Genomic DNA, 24029 nt, shown 5'->3' with positions numbered 1-24029 from the left:
CACTGTACTTTATAGAATGTTGGATTATGCAGCTTTGGGAAAAGAGACTTAAAGCCCTATCACATTTGATTAGAACTAGAGAAAAATATTATTGAATATTCATTAATTTAGGAGGTTTGGACCCCCGGGGGCCCCCAAGGAAAGCATGGTGCCCATTCAAACACTTTGAAATCTTATCCCCATGGGAATGCTACTTGCCAAGTTTGGTGAAAATCCATTATGTTGTTTTCAGCACGAAGATGAAAATTTAGGCCCGCATTTGGACCCCCCCCCCCCCCATCCCATCCCGCTTCCTTGGGTCCCAAGGGGGTGGAGGGGGGAGGGCACTCCTGATTTTCCCATGAACAAACTTGAAACAACAGTCATCAATATACTGACTCATTGTATCAACTTAGCTCAATCACTTCTGTTTCCAGAGAATATCTGTAAAGATTCCTTACAGGAGGGGGGGGGGGGGGGAATGGGACCCCTGGGGCCCCCAGGTGGGGTATGGTGCCCATTTGATGGAATTGAGATTCTATCCCCCTAGAGATGCTACATGTACCTGCCAAGTTTGGAGAAAATTTGTGATAGGGTTTTCAAGAAAAATATGAAAATTTACAATTTTGGTCCAAATTTAGGCCCCCTGGGCCCCCCCCCCCCCCCCCCAGGTGGGGCATGGTGCCCATTTGATGGGAATGAGATTCTTTCCCCTTTGGGATGCTACCTGCCAATTTTGATGAAAATTCATAATGGCATTTTCAAGAAAAAGATGAAAATGTACAATTTGGGCCCCATTAGGACCCCTCCCCACCCCCTCCCCTGGGTCCCATGGGGGGGCACCCCTGATTCCGCCATGAACAGACTTGAAACTACAGTCATCAATTTACTAATTCAGAGTATCAACTTAGTTCTATCACTTCTGGTTCTAGAGAAGAAGATTTTTTAAGATTCCTTAATTTTGGGGGTTTTGGGCCCCTCTGGGGGCCCCCAGGTGGGGTATGGTGCCCTCTTGAACAAATTGAGATCCTATCCCCCTAGGGATGCTACCTGCCAAGTTTGGTGAAAATCGGTCAAGGGGTTCTCAAAAAGAAGATGAAAATGTAAAAAGTTAACGCACGACGGACGACGCACGATGGACGACAGACGACGGACGCTGGACGAAGAGCGATCGCAATAGCTGACTTGAGCCTTCGGCTTAGGCGAGCTAAAAATGCTATTGAGAAGGTTTTAATAACAAGCACACACACAAACTGTGACCGGCGACAACGGTTTCAGGCAAAAGTCTGGAATTTTGAAAATTCATTTTTTCATTGAATCACTTTGCCCATTTCCTAAGCTTTACATTGATATAAAACACTTGTATTCTCCGGTACTGTAGGTGGTCATATAAAGCGAAATGTAACGCACTTTTTGATTTGTTAGCTTGACAAAATTGCGAGAAAATGGGCTTTGAAGATTCCCCTCATGATCAAAGACAATGCCCAGTGGCGATGCAAGGTGAGAATCACCCATCCGTACAGTGGTGCCAATCGAGATTAATGGGTGTGTACAGTTCTGGTCGGGGTGAGGATTTAGCTTTCAACATTTTGCGAGATATTCAGAAACCACTCCATGAGATGTCAAAGAGCATGCAATTCTAAGGGGTATCAAAAGTTTATTTGATGAAAATCGGTTTTGAAATGGCTGAGATATCCCAAAACAAGGTGAAACAAAGAGATCCTAATAAAGGTGGGGCATGTGGCCTTTTATTATTATCACTTTTGGGGATATCTCAGCCATTTGAAAACCAATTTTCATCAAATAAACGTTGAATCCTTCTTAAAATCACATGCTCTTTCATATTTCATAAGAGGTTTCTCATCTCACTTAGAAATGTTCAAAACATGAATCCCCACCTCAACCACTACTGTACAGTCCAATTAAGCTCCGCCTCTAGCAACCATAGCGGCTTCTGATTGGCTCACTGAGAGAGTCAAATTTCCCGGGCACCTTCCTCGAAACTCAGTGTATGGAGCCGAATGCACAATGCGTTTCGCTCGGGTTTGTTTACCAGTACGTCTTTCAAGATGGCGGATACGATATAATACAAGCTGCTGGTTGCGTGTGTATGGTCCACGTATTACTCAATGGCATCCACACGCTATGCCTGTGTGCATATGTCACGGGAGTGGGTGGCACTTTCCACATCTTTACAAATCACGTTTTCATAGCGGCTGATTTGTCTTGTAAATTTCGTCATTGGGACCCTTTCGAAGGCAGAAAGATGAAAAGGGTCACGCTTCCTGTTTTGTTTTTTTTTCAAGCCGTGAATGTGTTGCATTGTGCGGTAGACAAGCAAGCAAGCAAACAAACGAACAAACAAACAAACACGACTTTACTTAGTTTGGTGCAATTTTGACGTTTACTACAGTGTATTATTTGAATACTGGTCATGTATGACCACTGCTGCCTGGTGTTGCTGTTCACTTTTTGTTTCATTTTCGTTGTTGAACATTGCGGTAGAAAAGCTCAGATAGAAAGCCAAACGAAGAGCATACACTAAAGACCGAGCGTATTGATATCTATTGTAGCAACAACAATGGAGCATGCATGCGTGAACAAAACATTTCCAACACGCTGCGAGGCGTATCGCCGAAAGCCGAACTATGTAAATGTGTGCGAAGCACTATCCAATCGCACGCGAGATGCCTCGCCGTAGCAACACTGGGCATAGTGGCGCGGCGTTCGAAACAAGATCGAAACTGACGAGTGCGATCCAACATAGGGTGTTTAAAATTTCATTTTCGGTAGGAAAAACTTAGTGTTATGCTGTGAAATTTGGTGTAGATGTACAAAACATATCAAAGATTCAATTTCTGAAAAAAACCAAAATCGACAAAAATAATGGTCAAAATCTTTGTACCTTGCCTAGGAGGGAATTTGCTCTTGCAACTTTTGCCTGAAACCGTTGTCGCGGGTCACATATAAAGTATATTTTTGCACACTCTTACCTCACTGTCACTGTAGAGAGCCTTGACTTTTGAAAGTTTCTCGGCTTGGTCTACTTCGTCTTCATCAGATGAATACAAGCCTCTCTCATGCACTGAATGCGGTAGTGTAGATCAGACATGAGAGCAGAAAGAAAAGAACTTAGAGCAAAGCAAATACAGCTATTCAGATGTCTGTTAAGTTTGTAAAAGAATAAGGGCTTCTAAGACTTTAAGATTCATTTCAACAACTTCATACAGCAACAAGGCCACTGCTGAAAACTATTTCAGCAACAAAACATTAAACATGGCAAACAAAGAACATGTCACAAAATTCTAAAATAGATAAGTACAGGGCAAAATAAGTGATATGATATCTAGTTCTGGTAGAAAATGTTCTTTTTTTTTTACTGTCATACTCCTGATAAACTAAGACTCTGATTTACTAATCACTGTCACTGTAGGCCAAAGGTACAACCTTGCTGTACTTTCAACTTCACTCAAGTGCTGTTGCCTTGTGGATTCTGCTTGATACACCATTCCCACATAAATGGCATCGTTAAAAAAGTTAAAGGCTGCTGCAAAACAATTTATAATCATGCTTATGATACAGTGTAGTGTTACATCAAAAGATCCATCTGACAATGAAAACATGGTAAGTTATGATCTCACACAAGTAACACTAGATGTCTTTCAGAAGATTTAAAGTTTAAAAAAAAATCACTGAGACTTTATCCTGATTTAGATTGATTATCATTAACATTCTCCACTTTCAAATGAAAACCTTCCACTGCCAAACCAAAGATCAAACACATCAATAGACTGTCTCTATGTGGTGTACATTCCAATGTGCAATATTGTCGCTGGGGTGTCAAGACCTTGTATCTCAAATTTTGGTGAAAATGACTTTTTTTTTTAGTAATGGTCAGATCATCAGATAAAGGACAAGTTCACCTTTGTATACATTTTTGTACATGCGCACTGAGTAAGCGCAGCAATCCTAGTAAAACACATCAGTGAAAGTTTGTGGAAAATGGGACAATCTGTGCAAAAGTTGTGAATTTTTACTTTTCTGCGCAGTCACTGCTGGATGAGAAGACTACCACACTTTATGATGTCACATGCATAGAATGATATAAGGAAAATATAAAGAGAATTTTACCAGAAAAAAAAAAAAATGCAATTTTGAGAAAAAAAAAAAGAAAGAAAGAACACATCCCCTCGCCTTGCCACTGACTCGGGGTGGATCCAGGAATTCGGTAAAGGGGGGGGGGGGGGGGGGAGGGGGAGGGGGAGGTGGTGGGAGGGGGGTGTTCCCCTTCCCATGGTAGGAAGATTTGTTTATATTACCGTGTATGTTGGTCATCATTGCGATTTCATTCATACTTTTGGTACTAATGTTTGTTTGTTTTTTAATTAAACGGGGGGTGCCCACCCAGGTGATGTCCTGTCAAAATCCTAGCTGTCCTACCTCAAAAATGAAGCCACCAGGGCATGTAAAAGGAAAGACTATCCCATTTGATATAGTGCTTTGGCTGCAATGTTTTCTTGCTCTCCTGAACATTTGACACTTTGTAGATACAAGGTCTTGTTAACCCAGCAGCGATGTGCATTTCAATGGGTCATCATCAGTGGCATATTTATTTGCATTTAGGTTTGATTGTAGGATACAATCATGATACATCCTGATATGATTGGGATCTCTGTCATTCAACTTTTATGTACATTTGTATGTCTATATACTGCAATAAATACTGGTATGTAAATCCAAGGAGGCTGGTTTTACCTCCTTCTGCAATATGTTATATATTCCATATTTTCATATTTTTCTTATTATACCACCAATTGATTTAATGAAAGGATGAATGTCTTCTCACAATCATTGCAATTATTGATCTTGTAACTGACCACTGTTCCGTCTTTACATTTCAAATATCTACATGAAAAGACAATATCGTACGCCAGTTAGAATACAGTTAGAGAAGAGAAGTCCTACCTTTGGCTAAACTACTTTTGAAGTTTTTCTTGATTGCTGAGAGGCTGATAGCTGTATCATCATCTTCCTCAAAGCCATCTTCCCTGTCAGGTTCAAGGTATGAGGCACTCAACCCTCGCTGGTGAGACCTCTCCCTAATCCGTCTCTGCTGGTTCTGTCTCCGTAATGCTGCTCTCAATTTTTCTTCCTCTCGCTGCATACAAACATAGGTCAAATCAAACATTGACACAAACATTTAAGTACGCAAAAGGTAGCTTGAAGTGCATAATCATAAAACAAGGTACATGTATCATAGGAGTCTAACTTCACCCTCACAGTCTTACTACAAGACTTTGTTTATAATGAGACTCTTATGTTTAAGATACATTGTACCTTGCTAACTTGAAATGCTGGTAAAATGCAAAGTTAAACATTTTGTGGACAATGATTTATTTATTTCGCCATATAACAAGAGACCAAGTGGGTCTAGCGCTCATCTGAGTATCACAAGTTCACCTTCCAAGCATTCACGCTGCCTACTACCTTTAAAGAAGAACACGATAAACTTGGTACTAGGGGTCTTCAGGGAGACGTGGTGTCTATTTTTTTTAATTCTATTACACTGGTGATAATACCTGCCAAGTTCGTACAAAATTTGGCCATGCAGATAGAGATGTAAAAACAGACTGCCAATCTGGTCCCAGCCCCTGGATCAGGCGTAAACAAACTTGAAAGTGCACATGCACTAGTGCATTTTCTCAGCGCATTTAGGTTTTATAAAAAGACATCTTTTTTTCTAGATTCTCTAATTTAGGAGCTCTGGGGTAACCCTAGAGCAACCAGGGGGCATGGTGCCCATTTGTATAAATATATTCTACCACCCTAGAAATGATATGATAATAGAAATTGTGATATGGCTGAGATGATAATGCATTGATATACTGCAAATTTATCAAAGATCACAGAACTCTGTAACTACACACTTGATACATTACCCACAATTATGTCTAATTCTCACTATCGCCAATGACGTAAAAAGGTACCCGGATACGGTGCATTATGGGAATGTTCAGGAGCCAAGTCACTTTGGTTCGTACACGCGTGATACGCGAATGCTCTTTACATATACAGCTCACAGCTATACAGCCGGCCGACTGTATTCTTGCGTGTACTTACTGTTTCCTCGACTTGAGTTTTAGCTTTTATATGACTGAAATTTCTCCATTCTAGAGAAATTGTTGTAAATACGACTATGGGTTGTTACTTCTAAGCTGCCATGTGTTGATTGCACCGCTTCTGGAATATGCATGCCCAGTGTGGCATTCAGGTCTCACGGTCGCCCAAGCAGGTCTACTTGAACGGGTCCAGAAGAGGGCACTGAGGACCATTCTACCGCACTGCAACTACGAGGTAGCACTGGAAACAGCCCAAATCTCCAGCCTAGAAGTAAGATGCGAGGAGTCGTCCATGAAATTTGCGCAGAAATCGGCAAACTCTGTGTACTTCAAGAAATGGTTTGTGCTGAATGTGTCCTCTCGAAAACTCAGACACACAAAACGCTACATGGAAAAAAGATGTCGCACCAAGCGTTTTGAGAATAGTGCCATTCCTTATCTCACAAGACTTTTGAATTCTAAATCAATGTAAAATCATTTTGAATTATTCCGGGTTAAGATGACCGACAAGTCTCTGTCTGGTCAGAATGATGACATGCCCCTCATACTCATTCCTTACAGTTTTTGGGGGTTTTTTTCTCTCTCTCTCCTTCAGCCTTTTACTTCTTTCTCTCCTTTTAACCTCCTCCTTTCCTGTTCAGAAAAGGTTACCAAGTTCATAACTTTTATATCATTACCCAATTACATAATACATAACATAACTTTTATATCATTACCCGATTACATAATACATATGAGTTTCATCATGCTATTTTCTTAATGGACAACCTTCCTGATTATGTTACTGTATGACTTCTGAGTAAGGTTGTACATGCATATGGCTGTGTTTGTATGTGTATACCTATGTGTGTATTATACACACATCCACATATTCCTTTCTTTATCTCTCCTTCTCTCTCTCTTTCTTTACTAGACCCCTTATTTACCCATTCTACCCTGTTCTTCCCATCTGCTCTACCAGGTGAAAGCTTTCATTGACTGTTCTTATTTTGATGGGGCCACCTTCCCTATCACTTTGCTGTATCTCCTTATCTTTCCTAACCCTAACCCAAACCATTGAAACATTTAAAAAGCTTCTGAAGTCATATATGTTCGCATCTTGTTTTGGTTGAATAGTCGCTGAATTGCCCATCGGGTATATATTTCTATCTCTTTCTTCTTCTCCAACCTTCTTATGTACAATTATGATTATAATGTATGTTATTCTCTTTATAGTTATGTCCCTCTGCGCCTCAGAATAGGCTACTAGATCAATGGGGCATTACAAATGCTGTACTTATTATCATTTATTATAATTATCTTTGCAATTTTTAAATGTGTGGTCCATGATATGTATGTATGTACATTGTATTATTGTGAAAGTTAAATAGGATATAAACGTGTCATTTTTTTCATTCTGCACCCCCATACAAATGTTTATAATTATGTATGTACATACATACAATTTGTATGGCTGTGTATGTATGTGTATACACTGTATATACACATCCAAATATTTGCTAGACCCCTTTTTTTTATCCAATTTACCTTGTTCTTCCCATCTGCTCCGTCAGGCGAAAGCTTTCACAAATAATGTAATTATTTTGATGGGGCCACCTTCCTTTATGTTGCTGTTAAATACCAAGTATCTTTTTATTTTTCCAATTTCTATATGTGTGGTCCATGATATGATATGTATTTTATTGAGAAAGCTAAGTAGGACCATGGAGCTACAATTGTAGCTCCATGGTAGGACATAAATGTTATTTTTTTAACTCTGCCCCCCCCCCCCCCCCACACACACACACAAAGATTCGTATATATGTGTGTACATGCAAATGGCTGTGTATTTGTGTGTATACCTGTATATGTATTGTATACACATATCTACTTATTCCTATCTTTATCTCTCCTTCTCCCTCTATCCCTCTCGTATCTCTACTCCACATCTCTTCCATATTGATACTTACTTTGAGAATCACTCTCCTAATGTTATTTTTTCCCCCCATACTTCGGCAATTATGAATGGAGATATATTCATAAAATTTTTATGAATATTTTCGGACAGTTAAAGGAATTATTTTGTAAATTTGATGTTGTTATTTGGATGATGTTTAAAGAAGAATGTGGGTCACGGGGTCTTGGAGGGGTCGGGTGAGAGTGCTAGGGTTCCTTAGTATATGTTTCATGTGATAATCTAGTCATTAGAAAGAAATGTGGTTATGAAATATAAAAACAGTTGATATAATTATATTTGGGTGTTGTGCAATCACATTTCTAAATATCTTATTTTGGTTATTATCAGTCACGCAAGATTGTTGTCTTGTGTATGATGTTTTGTAGCTTTATTGAAGTAGAGGCAAACCAGTCGTCACAGTATTTTTTTCTTTATATAGGTCTGCCTGTTTTGACAAATGTGGAATATGTTCCTAATGTGCATGTTATATATCGCATAATGCTCAACCTATTGAATTGTGTAATTGATATGATTGATATGTAATTGATAATGATATTTTCCCACTCATTTTTATCATACGTGTAAATGCTTTATTTTCTAACTGTCTGAATGTTCGAATTTGTATGTATATATTATTTGTAAAGTTATACGCAAATTAAGCCCCTGGGCTACGAGATATGATATGAATAAATAAACCTTTCTATACATATTTTATATATATATATATATATATATAAAAACAAACAAATCTACAGAAGTATCCCTGGCATGCGAGATGTGACGTGGGGTAAAGTTTCCAGGTGACTCCACAGCGCCTGCGAATTGCTTGGAAGAAATTGCTTCGGAGACAGGATAAGTTCGAGATCATGGTTCGTTCCCGATTGTGTTCACGGCACTACGACAGAGAACATATAAAAAAAGATGGGTATTTCATGACGATATCCAGGTGGGTGAATATTTTCCAGTATTATTTTCAGTGTATGCAGAGATGGCCGATGTGCAAGTTGATCGCAATGATCAAGCAGCACCGGTATGTCTAGCTTGTATGCGTGCGCTGCATGCTATGCAAGGCCTAGGGCAATGCGGGGGCTACAGCTACAGTATGTATCACAGGCCTGGCTGGCTCTGGTACTGGTGCCTATACGTGGCCGGCGCAGCGCTAGGTAGGTACACATACGCGCACGCTAGCGCTGTGCAAAATATGCCCTGCACTGTGCAAAATATGCCCTGCACCGGAAGTGCCCGAGTCCCGGAAGTGCACTAAATCTTGACGAAAAAGCCACATCCTGGTACTTTTTACGTCATTGGCGATAGCGAGAATTACCATATTTTTTTCTTCTGTCTACTTCCACTTCATATTCATGGAAACAACTGTTGATATGTGATCTGTTACTATCCTCCCTTCCAAAGAGTGAAATCCTTCATGAAGACTGATGTCCAATTCAAAGCATGGATGCATGTATACCCACAAAACAGTGATAATGTGAGTTTTAAAACTACGTCCATGCACTCATCTATGTCCCACTCCCATAGAGTGACAACAAGATGTTATCAACTTGCTGAAAAACACGCTAGTACAATCACATCCCATTCTAATATCTTGCACCTTCACATACACACACACTACCACTGGGTAGAATGTGTTGCACATGGTGTATATGAATAGGACTTGGTTGAACTCTATATCTCTTGACTGCAACCACATCAAAAATTCACCTTAATCATCTCTCCCCTCTGAGCTTCTGGGTCCTTGCCAGCAATGGGAACCACTTTAATCTTTTGAGTCTTAGAGCACCGGTCTGCCATGGACAGAGTCATCTTTCTATGTGTTGCACTGTCTGTGGAATGTGGTCTTGAAAAAGAAGAAAAAGAGAGAAAAAAAAAGAGAAAGATCCGTCAGTGCATTTGTGTTGATGACAACCCTATGTATCTTGTTTAGCCCATAGTCACTGAAACACACGATATTTGTGTTGATGACAACCCTATGTATCTTGTTTAGCCCATAGTCACGGAAACACACGATATTTGTGTTGATGACAACCCTATGTATCTTGTTTAGCCCATAGTCACTGAAACACACGATATTTGTGTTGATGACAACCCTATGTATCTTGTTTAGCCCATAGTCACTGAAACACACGATATTGCTGTACCTTCCAGAGAACCATAGGCCATTACGTACAGAATCTTCACTTGAAACAGGTTAATCATACATTTGATTCATATGCACTCATATTCTTGATTCATATTCACAAGGAATCTTTCTCCAACAGTTATCAATGAACAATATGTCTTGTAATTTTGGTGAAAGAGTCTTTATTCAAAAGATAAAGTATACTACCATCAACATATTTAAACAACTTTGCCAGTCACTCATTTTAGACTATTCAGTAGATTTATAAGATTTCATTGCATCTAAAAACAACAACAAAACAAAACAAAACAAATTTAAAAAAAAACACACACACACCTGACTGTACCTTACTGCATAGTATGAGTTATAACACACTGGAGGTACAAAACAAAGTAGTTAAATACCTTAATTTACAACAAGCAGTAATATTTGGGATTTAATTTAAATGCAAGACTTTTTACAAAACCTCGCTAGCAGAATACAAAATTAAAATTAAGGTTTTGTTAAACCATGAATGATTCTAAATTGGGTTTAACCCTTGTTCTACAGCAGAATACAGGCCAAAGGGGCCACTTAACCTCTACAGGGGTACTGAGAATTACCTGAATGAAAGCTTGGTTCTAAAGACTGCCAGTCCCTGCAGACCAGTTCCTTGCCTTATGAAGAGATGGTTGAAATCACCCTGCTGGTTCATCTTGTAAACATCAAACACCTCTTGGCCAAGATGTAGGGAGAGGCTAGTAGACAAAATTTAAAAAAAAAAAGGCAAAATGTTTAAGTCATGCATCAGAAAGTGTCTCAGGAGTCAGTTTGGAGGTTAACGAGAAAAGCAATTAATGAAACATTTCTTGGGAAGATAACATGAACATGGCCAAATGGACAACCACTAAACAAGTAATTAGACAAAAATCATGCACTGATAAGATGAAAATACTGACCTTAAACACTGGGCCCTAACCAAACTTGTTACCCCTTGCCCAATGTCAATTCCTACATTAGTGGGCAAGTGGGCCCAAATATGAGAATTGTGCTACCATAGATCATCTAAACATGCACTTGAACATGATTTCTATATGTAAAAATGATAGGATTCACAGTGCAATTTTTGTACGGCATCCAGTCTTAGGATAAAAACAAAACAAAACAAACCACTTACCTTAATGCATCAACTGTATAGACCTGTTCATTTTGGGCACTATTTTCTACGTAACTGCCTACTTCAGCTTTAACTAGGGGGTAGAGGGGGGCTTCAGTATGTCTAGAAATAGTTAATTCATGCACTGACATAGCAATACACCTGATTTATTGCACATCTATTGAATCATCTCTTCCTCTCATTTTGGAACCCCCCAAGTTATGGCCAGCATAAGTTTTAGTGTTTCAAAACTGAATAGGTCTATATACTGAATGTAACATGAACTTGGCACATCTGTATAAATGCATGCAGTAAGTGAACTCCCCCCCCCCCCCCTCCCCTGTTTTTCTGCATATCCCACTTTTTTTTCAGAATTCACATTGACCACTACATTGTATATCATGGCTTTCTCACAGATTGTAATAAAAGCATTCAACCTGCAGATGAGTAGACTCACCTTCCATCTGACCATCGCACTATCCTGGCATTGCTCTCCTTACCAATTTCATTTCCTTCATCATCAAATACCTTCCGCCATCTGATTGTATTTTCCACCTGTTTCATCAAATATCAAACACAACAACCACAAATATCATTTTTGAACATTTTTGGACTCATCACAATTGTTTAGTCTCACTCACACATAGGCATCTGGAAAATGTTATTTGGCTACTTTTTAAAACAAAAGAAAAACTTCATATTTAAAACTGCTTTGCAGTCAGCTGGAATGCCTCTGCTTCTTGCACAATCACTACAATAGGCACTGCACATGTACATGATCCTTCATTACATTTTGATCTTGTTTACTACTCTTGACCAATAACAAAGAACTGACCTTAACCTTAGGTTTCTGCAAGACAGAAATATTTTCAAAATGATTTCAATCCACGACATCAAACAACATAATCACTTGACATACCTCCAGGAATCCAAGGTCAGAAAATGACATATTTTAACTTAATTTTGGAGGCCTTTTACTTTGACCTTTGAGCTTTTATCCTGTCATTTCAGGCAACTAATTGATTATCATGCTCAAATTTTCTAATACAAGATGATATTACTGGCCGAAATCATGGTTGGAAATTAACACTTTTAACCAAAGTACAGTGACCTTTAAGCATAAGCCTGTAGGCAAGATAAAAGGACAGACAATAGCTGCAGAAACAATTAGAGGAGCACTCTGAAAACACAGACCTCCGCCAACCAGCAAATTTCTGATGATCTTGTTCTTCCATAGAGATCAGTGATTTCCACCCATATGTATACATGCTGAAAATTGCCCGATTTCCCAATATACAAGCCTTTTGTTACGTCATCAACTTACAGCAGCATGGTGCACCTCGCCCTAGCAGAAACTAGAGCACACACTTTAGTGCACTTATGAAAATGTCAAAAACGCGCAGCTTGAACTTCAAGTTCATTGACCCTACCTGCCCAAATACTGAAAATCCTTTATAATATCCATAAAAATTTCTGGATCACTACCAAAATTTATTCATCTGTTTGTTCCTTGTGTCATTTTCAACCTTTCCTGCAAGTTTCATCTAAATCCATTCACAATTTTTTTAGTCATCTGGCACACGGACAAACAAACAAACAAACAAAAGTGATACTGTTGTCAAGGTAAGAAAGGTGCAAAAGTGCAAGTTGGGAAGAGATTGTTGACCCAAAGTGGTTAGCCTCATCAGGCCAGCTTTCTTGTTTGTGTAACAGGGGTCTTGAATTCAAGTCAAACATTTTGTCAGGGTATATGAATGTCTTGCATGAAACTCAATCATACCAGGTTACAATAGCACACCCATACCTTATCAGTTAAGTTCTCTCTATGGGTACATTCGAGCACTCTCTTAGAGCGAAATGTACCATACTGTACCTGTGCCAGAGGAGTGTTTGAACAATCCCAAAGTGTACCTTACTGCACCATACTAAGCCTAAAGTGGACCACTTCCCAATGTGCTCCAAAGGCATACAAAATTGTACCATAACCATTCCAGAAGTTGGCATGAGAAAATGTGCGTAACACTACATGCACTACGTCATAATACAAAGAGTTGAATCTCTTTGTTCGGGAAACCTGAATGAACAGTAAGCGTGCCAGGTGCATGATCGTTTTGCTACAAACGTGTGACCCCTCTGACTACAGTTCACAAATAACTCACAAAGTATGTTTTCTCCACAGAGTTCTCAAACGTTACTAATCTGGCATGGTATCGTACAGTACAGTATGGATTGCTTGCTTTGCTTTGCTTTTGAGCACTCACATGCAGCCTATGAGAGCATGTCATGCTCAACGTGGATGAATTCACTCACTGGGTATTTGTGACAAATCATACTAAAGTAAATGATCTCATACCTTTAGCTTCAGCCTCGTTCTTCCTTCCTCATCAAGGACTTCATCCTCATCAGCATGCACTTCATCCTCATAGAACTGAGGGTCAAAGGGTCTGAAGTGACAAGGAGCAAATATCAGACTTTATTCCTTCCTCTCTACACAGACAGGCATTAAAAAAATAAACTCACCAAGACTGCTTATAGTTGGGTTCTTTTTAATGACACAAATGTTTACAGGTGTCATTAGCATATGGGCAATTCCAGCGTTACGGGCAATATATTTAGAGAATTTTTTGTGACTTTGTGGGCTTACTTCAACAACTCAGCATAATCGTTCTTAATCCATTCATGATTTATTCTAACCCAGTCATCCTGAAATGTCAACAGTCCGAGTTTTGATCAGTCACTATAAATCATTTGGTAGATATTACACAAAATGTTTGCCGTTACGGACATTACATTTTTTGGACACGATTTTTTACCTTCATGTGGATATGTTGAGAAATTTATGAATCAGAGCATTAAGTAAAAGGAATTTTCTTCTGAAATGAGTCCTCTGGTCCTGTTTAAGTTGTAGATTGAAATGGTGTGCAACACATTCAGCATTTACTCTACAGGGTCACAAATGTAGCGTTACGGACATTACATTTTTAGCGTTAAGGACATTACAACTTTGTCCACTTTTTAAAGTCCGAATATTCATAATTTAACACAGTCCATATCTCAGACAAGGACAATATTAGTGTTTTTTGGTTCATTCTTAACCCTACACTACTTTGAAACTAATGCTGAAGTGTTTCTGAATATGAAATAATGAGAGTCAAAGATTGTGTGTGAAAAGAATGCCTGAATACACTTTAATTGCATCAAAATACCACTTAAATGAAAGAACTAAACAAGTTCTAGCATTTGATACTAAATTTATCCCTGCAGCTCATATATTTTTCAAATTATTGCAGATTTATGACTTTTAGGAAAGGTAACATTTTTCGCGGAATTGCCCATATCTGAAAAATCATAGGATGAAATGTAAAGTAAAACATATTCATGCAATGAGTACTGTAGATCAAGTTAATGGACATCTTAAATACATACCAAATCAATCTCCTTTCACTAAAGAAAGTGTTCTGGTACTTCTAACAATGCATACCTGATAAAATCTCCACTCATCCCAAATTAAGTTTGTCATCTTGCTGCAAATATACACATTAAATGCTCTTGGCTACTGTACAATTGGAAATATTTGTGGTGTGGAAATTTTGTCACATTTTGCATGACCAGAAATCAGCGCAAAAATAAGAATACCTAAAACATTTTTGCCCACCATGTTCCACTAATGAATGTCTTGATTCAGCAGAATTAAAAACACACAAAATTCATCCTACCCAGCAGAGCGTGAAAAATTATTTACATGAAAATATCCACTTTTACAGTATTACTCATTAACAGTTCAGGAAGCAACCTGGGCACAGACTTATTTGGTTCGAGACAAATGACATAAGATGTTGCACACTAGAGATATTGAGCTGAAGACAGAATATAGACATATACAATAGCTTGTCATCAGAAGTATATATTTGAGAAATTTCGATGCCTAATGTTATGGTAAGAGGAAGAAATCCAGTGAGCTCAACACTGCTCCAAACTCCCATAGTGCATAACATCGAGAGGAAATGCTCTACCACTAATGTAGCCAAACACCAGACCATGGATGCCTTAATAAAGTATGCTGCACTATGGTGCACAAACTCAGAATTCTCTGCCATGCTTTTATACCACTTCAGTGTGCTAAATTTTGCTTGTGCAATCCTTGAAATGATGACATAAATGGTATCCCGGGGTACCAAACAAAAATCAGCCATTTTGTTGAATTATTTATTTTTTCAAAAAGGTTGTACCCTGGGTGCCAAAGAGAGGAATATATTTTGGTGCTGGAGCTAGCGCGCGCTAGCTACTGCACTGCACTTCACTAAAGCACATGCTAGTGGTATCGCAGCTTCCATGCACACATACTGTATACGCTATATATTTCGCGTGGGTTTTATTTTCGCGAATTTCGCGAGTCGGGAGCTATTCGCGAAATTAACAACACATGAAAATATTACCTTCCAAAATGAATCCCTTGCCTTGACGATACGAACATTTTACGGCTTACCGAACAGACCATACTGGCTATGCTTGTTTATGTACATATAGCATGTCCACGTTTCACTACTAGTAATAAGAAGTATACACAGCCCAGTCGCTGTGGTAGCATTCGTTGCTAGTAAGTTGAAAATTCACACTTTCTTTGCCACTTCATATTTTCCCTGGTCCCCCAATCGCGAATTTAACCACTCGCGAAAATGTGTGACATCGGCAATTCGTGAAAATTTATGTACGCGAAAATTATAGCGTATACAGTAGTATAACATGCAGTGGCATGGGAATGACTATGTACACACACACACAGTGCATGCATTTTTCTCTGGCTGTCCTCAAGTGGACGTGAGGTGGCGCTACACAACGCGGTTACCCGGGGTACTACGGTACCCCGGGGTAACGCGTGATGCATCAAATGAAGATTCATTATGTGACAAAATGTTGAATTATTGCAGTACAGTGTACATTGTGCCTACCTTGTCTCAACACTGAGGAAGTTTGGCAATTTGGCAAAATGGTACTCTTCCCCTAGATCCACACTGAGTTTTGGAAGCTCAACGTCAATCCTTGTTTCTGGAATTTCTTCTTGTTCCTTGTCTTCTTGAATCACCTCCCCATCTTCATTGATGTCGGCTCCTCTAATCACTCTGTCTTCATATTCTTCTTCATCATCTTTTTGTTCTGTTCCTTCCTGTCAATACATATACATGTTCATTCATGTTTCATAAATAATACAGCTTTACACAACTGAAATTGTACTGGGCAAAGAATGCTGAAATACACTACAGTGAAACCCCGTTATAACGAGGTCGGTCGGACTGGTGACATTACCTTGTTATAACCGGTACCTCGTTATAATCGTACTCATCAAAAACAAAGAAAAACATAAGCACGACGTCATACCCGTCAATCAAACTTAGGAACATCCTCTGCATTGTTATTACACAATTATGGATTGTTATTATTGAGACAATAAAGTGAAATTATTTGCAAATTGATACATAAAAAAGACGAAAAAAAGTAAGGGTTGAAATGCATTAATTCTTTATTTTTCGTCCAAAAATCTCTTCACATAAAGTCATATACAGTAGATGCACATTATGTTCTTGAGAAATAGGCCTACTTGGCAGGATCATATTCTTGATTCTTTCTACACCTATCTCTTCCTCTTGTATCGAACCATTCAGAATGAACGTTTTTTCCATTTGTGAAATACAGTGTACAGTGTAAAATGACAATGAAAATCAGATTGTATAAAATGCGTTTAAGTTTTTCTAAACACCAGCGCAAATAGAGTAACATACATGCATTGTTTATCGTAACTTGCGAGGTACGTTACGCTGTTGGCTCCAAGCGGGAATGCGATGATTTCATGAATCACTTTGGCTGTAATCCTATACAATGTATGATCGTTGCACCCGAAGGGATTAAAAACATTAATGCGTTGTTTATTTTCTTCCGAAAATCTCTTCGCATTTTGTACAACCGTTCTTGAAAAATATGCGACAGGGTTGAATTTGGAAGGCCTTGTGTGATCCTTTTTACGCAAATCTCTAATTCATAGACCATTCTGAAAGAAAGAAAAATCTTCAATGAGAAATGCAGTGTTAAATGATAATGAACAAACCCAGATCTATTGAAACTGTTAAATGCGTTTGTTTTCTTTTCTGAACACCAACTCAATTAAGTAGATTAACATGGGCTATTCAACTATTTTTACGCTACTGTCACCCAGCGGGATCGCAATGATTTCATTAATTATTTCGGCTTTAAAGATACACACTCACATTTATATTATTATTTGTTACTACTTACATGATAATAAACAATCCCAGATCTATTCAAACTGTTAAATGCGTTTGCTAATTTTTCTAAACACCGACTGAAGTAGATTAACATGCGTTATTCAACTATTTTTACGCTACTGTCACCCAATGGGATCGCTATGATTTCATTAATCATTTCGGCTTTAATCATGTACACTCATAGTTTAATAGGGGCCTACTAGCCAGCAATACAACTGGAAGTCGGAACTAAAAATGGAAAGGATATAATGATGAGTGGCACACGCATTCCAATATTATTGCCCATTTTGGCCACGAGTGTCGCTACATGAAAAGTTTTTGAATGTGTTATATTTTTTTTCTCTCTCTCGTTGCGCTGGTGGTCTGACCTAATATCACGCACGCATATCTCGCGAAAAACAAAATCGAATGATTTTATTCAATACCTTAGTAGGAACATCGGAAGGTATTTCTGTGTCTTATCGTGTGGTTTAGAAGAAAACATGAACTATACTCAGCAAAACGGGAAAGAGACATGGATAGTGTGAATTGGTTTTCAATGTTCCGTTTTCGCGTGTTTGAAAGCGACAAGTCAAGAAATGGAACCTCGTGAAAAAGAAAATGGAATGACTATGATTATGTTATGTGGTTTAGAAGAAACATGGAAGGAACGGTACTCGGTTATTCGTCACTGATAATGGGCGGGAAAAGAAACATGGAAGGAACGGTACTCGGTTATTCGTCACTGATAATGGGCAATAAGGAAGGATAATGGCGGGACTGAAACATGTTTGTTTCCGGGTCTTCCCGCTTCAGATATTGTACATGTAGAGATCGAGACGGAACGGGCACTTGTGCAGTGTGTTACTGCGTTAAAACGGGGACAGCGTGAATTCGCTTTTCAGTGTTTCGTTCGTCGCATGTTTGAAAGCGGCAGGTCAAGAAATGGAAACTCGTTGTATCCGTTCAAATTGCTTATGTTTTTCTTTATCATGATGCACCGAAAATGTCCTCGTTATAACCAGAATCTCGGTATAACCGATTCGTTCTGCCATAGGTTTACATGCAAAGGAAAACGGGACCGACGCGATCACCTCGTAATAAGCGATTCCTCGTTATAACGAACTCGATATAATGGGTTTCACTGTATATATATTTGAGTTTTCCAATGTATGTGATAAATGAGGCAAGAAGATATTGTGCACTCTAATCGTAACAAACACGGTTTTGATGATTGCAAAATAAGTTCATAAGGATGGTTGATAAATATAGGTAAAGAGTTCTCTACACACATCCAGAAGTTGTATTTACCTGTGACAGTTTCGACGACGGGCTGTCATCTTTCTCAATGGATGTGTTTAGAGAACTCTTTACCTACGGTTTTGATGAAATTCTCAATGCAACAGGGGAAAAATTAAGACCCCAAAATTGTCATCTAATTATTTTTTCATATTTTACTATTTGGCTATAACAAAATTTTGATATGATGAAAGAAAACTGCCAGTCCAAAGAACATTTTTTATAATATCAAGAGTTGCCTGTACATCATTTTTATTCACCTATTCATGTCAGAAGATGTGTTCACATATCTTCGCCTATATACTTAGTACATGTACAGCTGTATATTAGCCAATCACTCGACTACTAAGTATTGTATGCCAATGGACTGCATTTCATGATACAATAACACACTTGAGCAAATTATCAGTGTGGTACAGTTGGAATTCAAACATTGCTGATACACTCATTGTACTTTTTGTTCCCCTAGGTGAAATTAAGTTTGAAGTTAAAAAAAAAATGCAGCTACATTCAATTTAAAAGTAATGGCGGTGGATTTGAAATTCTCTAAAAGTGTTTGAACACGTGTTTTTTTATTTACATTACCAGCATTTACGTGTACTTCCAATTACTTGTCTTTATGTAATGACAATTTTCCATGAACCACTCATTTCAGCACAGCTTTGTATCAGAAAGCATTTGATAGTAAATTACATCTTGATCACTTAATCCTGTGGTGTTAATTCATGAATACAAAATTTGATTCCTGAAATTTTACATCAACTTTGAGACCACTTACATCTGAGAAAATAAATACCAGGTACATATGTCTCTATGAGCGAAGGGTACCATAGTAAATACATTCATACATTTTTCCTGATAAAGTGGATTGTACTAATGCCTAATTGGGCAAGCAGGGAGCCAGTGCCTGAGGAGTGCTCATACTGTATACACTGTTATTTTCGCGTAAAGATATTTTCGCGATTGATGAGGTCGCAGACATTTTCGCGAGATTTTGTTTTCGCGAATCGACGCCGATGCTTATGTTAATGCTCTATTAACAAAGCGCATGGAGACAATTTTGCGTGTTGTTAAAGGACAAGTCCACCTCCATATACATAAGGATTGAGAGAATGCAGCAATATTAGTAGAACACATCAGTGAAAGTTTGAGGAAAATTGGACTATCCATTCAAAAGTTACGAATATTTTAAGTATCTGCGCAGTCACTGCTGGAAGAGAAGACTACTAGAGTGTATGATGTCACATGCGTACAACTATATAAGGAAAATAAAAAGAGAATTTCACAAAACTTTACTTTTTGAATAAAGTGCACATTTCTTCGACTTGCTACTGACGTATGTTAAGGGTAATATTATTCCCCCTACCTTCTGAAAGAGAGAAGTCGAGTGTTCTTTTGTTATGCGATAAAAATGGAAATATGTTGAATTTACTTTATTCTTTCTTTATATTGTTGTACTCATGTGACATCACAAGCTATAGTAGTCTTTTCATCCAGCCGTGACTGAGCAGAAACTTCAAAAATTCATAACTTTTTAACGGATTGTCCGATTTGCTCAAACTCTCACTGATGTGTGGCACTGCATTCACTTAACCCACATGTCTATGAAGGTGATCTTGTCCTTTAAATTCGCGATCCAACTGTGATTCGCAAAATTTGCGAAAATTAAACCCTCCCGAAAATAACAGCTTACACAGTATGTCACACTCACCATCACTCCACAACAACACCTTCACACTCTACCTACAGAACATACACTATGTATTACTCCCAAAACCAACTAAGATTATTTCCCAATGAGTATTACTGTCATCTGAAGTGAAATAAATGAGATTTACACAATCATTTCACTTCATCTCAGAGCTTCATTGAACAAAGTTAAGCGAGACAAGGTGCAGATGAGGCACACAAAACCTGTATACATGTCTGACTTATACACATTTCTTCCCACTTGCGTCATATCACAATCCTTTTAAAATGGATGAACATGACATACATGCATGACAGAAAATCCCCTAGTACTCCTGTGGGCACTTAAAAAGGAGTTCCCTGTGTTGCATCTTTTTTTCTTTTGTTTTCAGACATGTCCTTGTCTCTGTCTACATTTATGGGTCATGTTTAACTTATACTGTAAGTGTATTGCACTTATTTTTAACATAAGGAAACTACTACTAATAAATCCCAGTTGGTAATACTTACTGCAGGCTCCTGTGACTCTTCAATCTGGTTGACTATATCATCCAGGTTATCATCATCGTTATCATCATCATCATCAGAGATGTCTCCGGCATCACCAAACAAGTCTTCCTGTGTAGCATGTCCTACAAACAGGAAGTTGAACAAAGAGAACTGCATTACACCCAGACAAAACAATGGCGTGATCGACAACATTACCTGCTGATAAAGGTACAATGTATCTCTATGTCACATGTAAAAGGAGCAAAAATGAGCTAACTGGTAACAATCTTGGGGCTTTCATTCAGTAGATTCCACAAGTAGGATATGGCAAAACATGAGTTCATTGAAGGAAAATCACAGAGTAAGATCCAAGAACAAGAGATCAATTAGAAAAAAAAAAAAGAAATTTTGTTCAGTCTTGGAAGAGCTCTACAAGTTTGTCATGTTCCATGTGATGTCATGATGACATGCAATAACACTGTGCAAGCATTAACTATGAAACTTGGAGGGGTTAATCACTTGAGAATCTAATGGAAAAGAGCAACACATGTACTTCTCTCCAGTTTTGGTTTATTTTTTAAACATAATACACTAAAGTCCAAGTGTGAATGTACTGTAATATACACATACTGTGAAATGCTAATGATGCATCGAGTTGTATACTTTGTGACAAATCAATATGATTTTACTTTTGATTTATCCACTGTGACTGTCTCAATTTTCTTCTAAATGGCACTCTTTCAGAACATGGCAATTCAAACTGTGTCATAATACAATTTTTGGTTATCTACTACTTCACGTAATGAATAAAGAAAAACAAATCAATGAATAAATGCAAGGAGAAAATAAAATTGAAGTACTCACCTATCTCTGCATCCTCTTCAACATCACTGTCAACTGCCACCTTCTTCTTTGGCTTTCTTCCAATGTTATCATCACTGTCACTCCCTGTGTCACACAAGAGTTGGCAGGCAGAAAAGGACCACCCATGCATATTACATTCATTTACATTTCACATTTACACTATTGTATTTGTATCAATCAAATCATCAAAAGACCCTTCTCCTTCAAAGTACATACAGTAGTATACATGTAGTACACAACGCCATGCCACATATTTACATCCAACATCAGTGTTTTCATGATGGCTACATTCTGTCCCAATATCCCTTGTAGTGCAGTAAAATTGTAATGTAAAATACATATCACAAGATACAGACACTTGACCCACAATATCAGCTGCAAATTAAGTCCTGTTGGTAACAGACTTTCAGACCTTCAGAAATGCAACTTTTGTATGTAATAAAATATTGACAATAAAAGAGAGGTTTATCCTTTCCAAGTTTCTTGATTCATACTGAAAGATACATGTAAGATATTGGATAGCATCTACTTCTCAATGAGTAAAGCTAATCTTATGTATCACTTCATATCTAATGCCTTCTGTATTACTGTACACGCCATATATCTAGCGAGTCTCAATTTTTGCGAATCGCGACTTCCCAAAAATTTCGCGAGTGGTTAAATTCGCAATCATGGAGTACTATACTGAACAGAAAAATGCAAACGTGTGCGTCACATTCATATCAGGATCAGAGTCATTATTTTTGCAAGTCTTTAATTTCGCAAAGAGCACCTGACTCACAAAATTTGCGAAAATAAAAAATGCACTAAATATTTGGTGTATACAGTACCAGCCAGTATACATTTGTACATACCTTCAGAAACAGTTGCTTGGTGTTGTTGTTCTTCCTCATCTTCTCCTTCTCCTCTTTCACCTTCCTCTTCCTCATCATCTTGACTAATAAGTAGTCTGCTTTCACCATCACCTTCTTCCTCTTGTTCTATAGCTCCATCCTGTGAGTGTGCCTCTTCATCTTCTTCTTCTACTTGATCTTCTTCCTTGTCTCTAGCTTCCATTTCTTCTTCCTCTTCCTCCTCCTCCCTATCACCAGCACCAATCTCCTCCTCCTCCTCCTCTCTATCACCAACATCAATCTCCTCCTCCTCCTCCCTATCACCAGCACCAATCTCCTCCTCCTCCTCTCTATCACCAACATCAATCTCCTCCTCCTCCTCCTCTCTATCACCAACATCAATCTCCTCCTCCTCCTCCTCTCTATCACCTGCATCAATTTCCTCCTCCTGCTCCTCCCTATCACCGGCATCAATCTCCTCCTCTCTATCACCGGCATCAATCTCCTCCTCCTCTCTGTCTCCAGTCTCCATCTCTTGCTCCTGCCCCTCTTCTACTTCCTGCTCAGAATCTCCTTCTTCCTCTTCTGCCCTTGTCTCTTCTTCCCTCTCTCTTCCTTCTTCCTCATTAATTTCTTCCCCTTCCTCTTCAATCATTTCCTCGTACTCTCCTTCTCCGAGTTCCTCTTCTTGATCTTCTTCATGAAATTCTTCAGCATCTTCAGCTTCTGAAATATGACATACAGTAACGACAAATATTCAAGGTGTCAAAAGTTTACAATTGTGTCAGAGTGTCCTTATTGACATTACATTTTCAGAACAAATTCTATCAATGAGTGGTGATACTAATGACTGGGACCCTACCAAGCTTGTACCAATGAGTACAATTGTACACTATCTGATGCATAACAAAACATGCATGTACAACTGTAACAGTGATATCAGGTCCTGCAATACTACATTGATTTTCACATTTTTGCGATTTGTTGCTTTCACAGAGCTGTACATATACAATATGTACATTGCACATTACAATAGGTATACATGTAAGTAGACACTTAAAGATAATATAAAGTTTTGGTACCTCAAAGGTTTCCCTGAATTTCCTTGTCTTAGTTTGTGTTTCAGGTTAAAGTACCTTTCATATAACTAACACTGTGAGACTTACTCACCCCAAAGTGCTCTCATGTCATTAGTGGAAAAGTGAGCAAAGAAAATGGGATTCCATCGGGAGTCGAACCCGAGACCTCCGGATTGCTAGACCGGTGCTCTACCGACTGAGCTATAGAAAGCCCTA

The 24029-nt window shown here is 38.4% G+C and overlaps 1 protein-coding gene across 1 annotated transcript in view; it reads right to left on the bottom strand.

The window, feature by feature from the left end:
* LOC140238354 (uncharacterized) overlaps window positions 1–24029 on the bottom strand; it is a 45464-nt gene that overhangs the window by 4316 nt on the left and 17119 nt on the right. The window contains exons 3-12 of the mRNA XM_072318286.1: window positions 22756–23460; window positions 21902–21985; window positions 21059–21180; window positions 16253–16467; window positions 13657–13747; window positions 11761–11858; window positions 10771–10905; window positions 9751–9886; window positions 4945–5137; window positions 2973–3064 (exon numbers count right to left, since the gene is read on the bottom strand). Coding sequence (XP_072174387.1) covers window positions 2973–3064; window positions 4945–5137; window positions 9751–9886; window positions 10771–10905; window positions 11761–11858; window positions 13657–13747; window positions 16253–16467; window positions 21059–21180; window positions 21902–21985; window positions 22756–23460 — 1871 coding nt within the window. The remainder of the gene's footprint in view (window positions 1–2972; window positions 3065–4944; window positions 5138–9750; window positions 9887–10770; window positions 10906–11760; window positions 11859–13656; window positions 13748–16252; window positions 16468–21058; window positions 21181–21901; window positions 21986–22755; window positions 23461–24029) is intronic.

Source organism: Diadema setosum, chromosome 14, assembly GCF_964275005.1.
Source record: "Diadema setosum chromosome 14, eeDiaSeto1, whole genome shotgun sequence".
Taxonomy (NCBI): Eukaryota; Metazoa; Echinodermata; class Echinoidea; order Diadematoida; family Diadematidae; genus Diadema; species Diadema setosum.
This window is presented reverse-complemented; position numbering and strand designations above follow the sequence as displayed.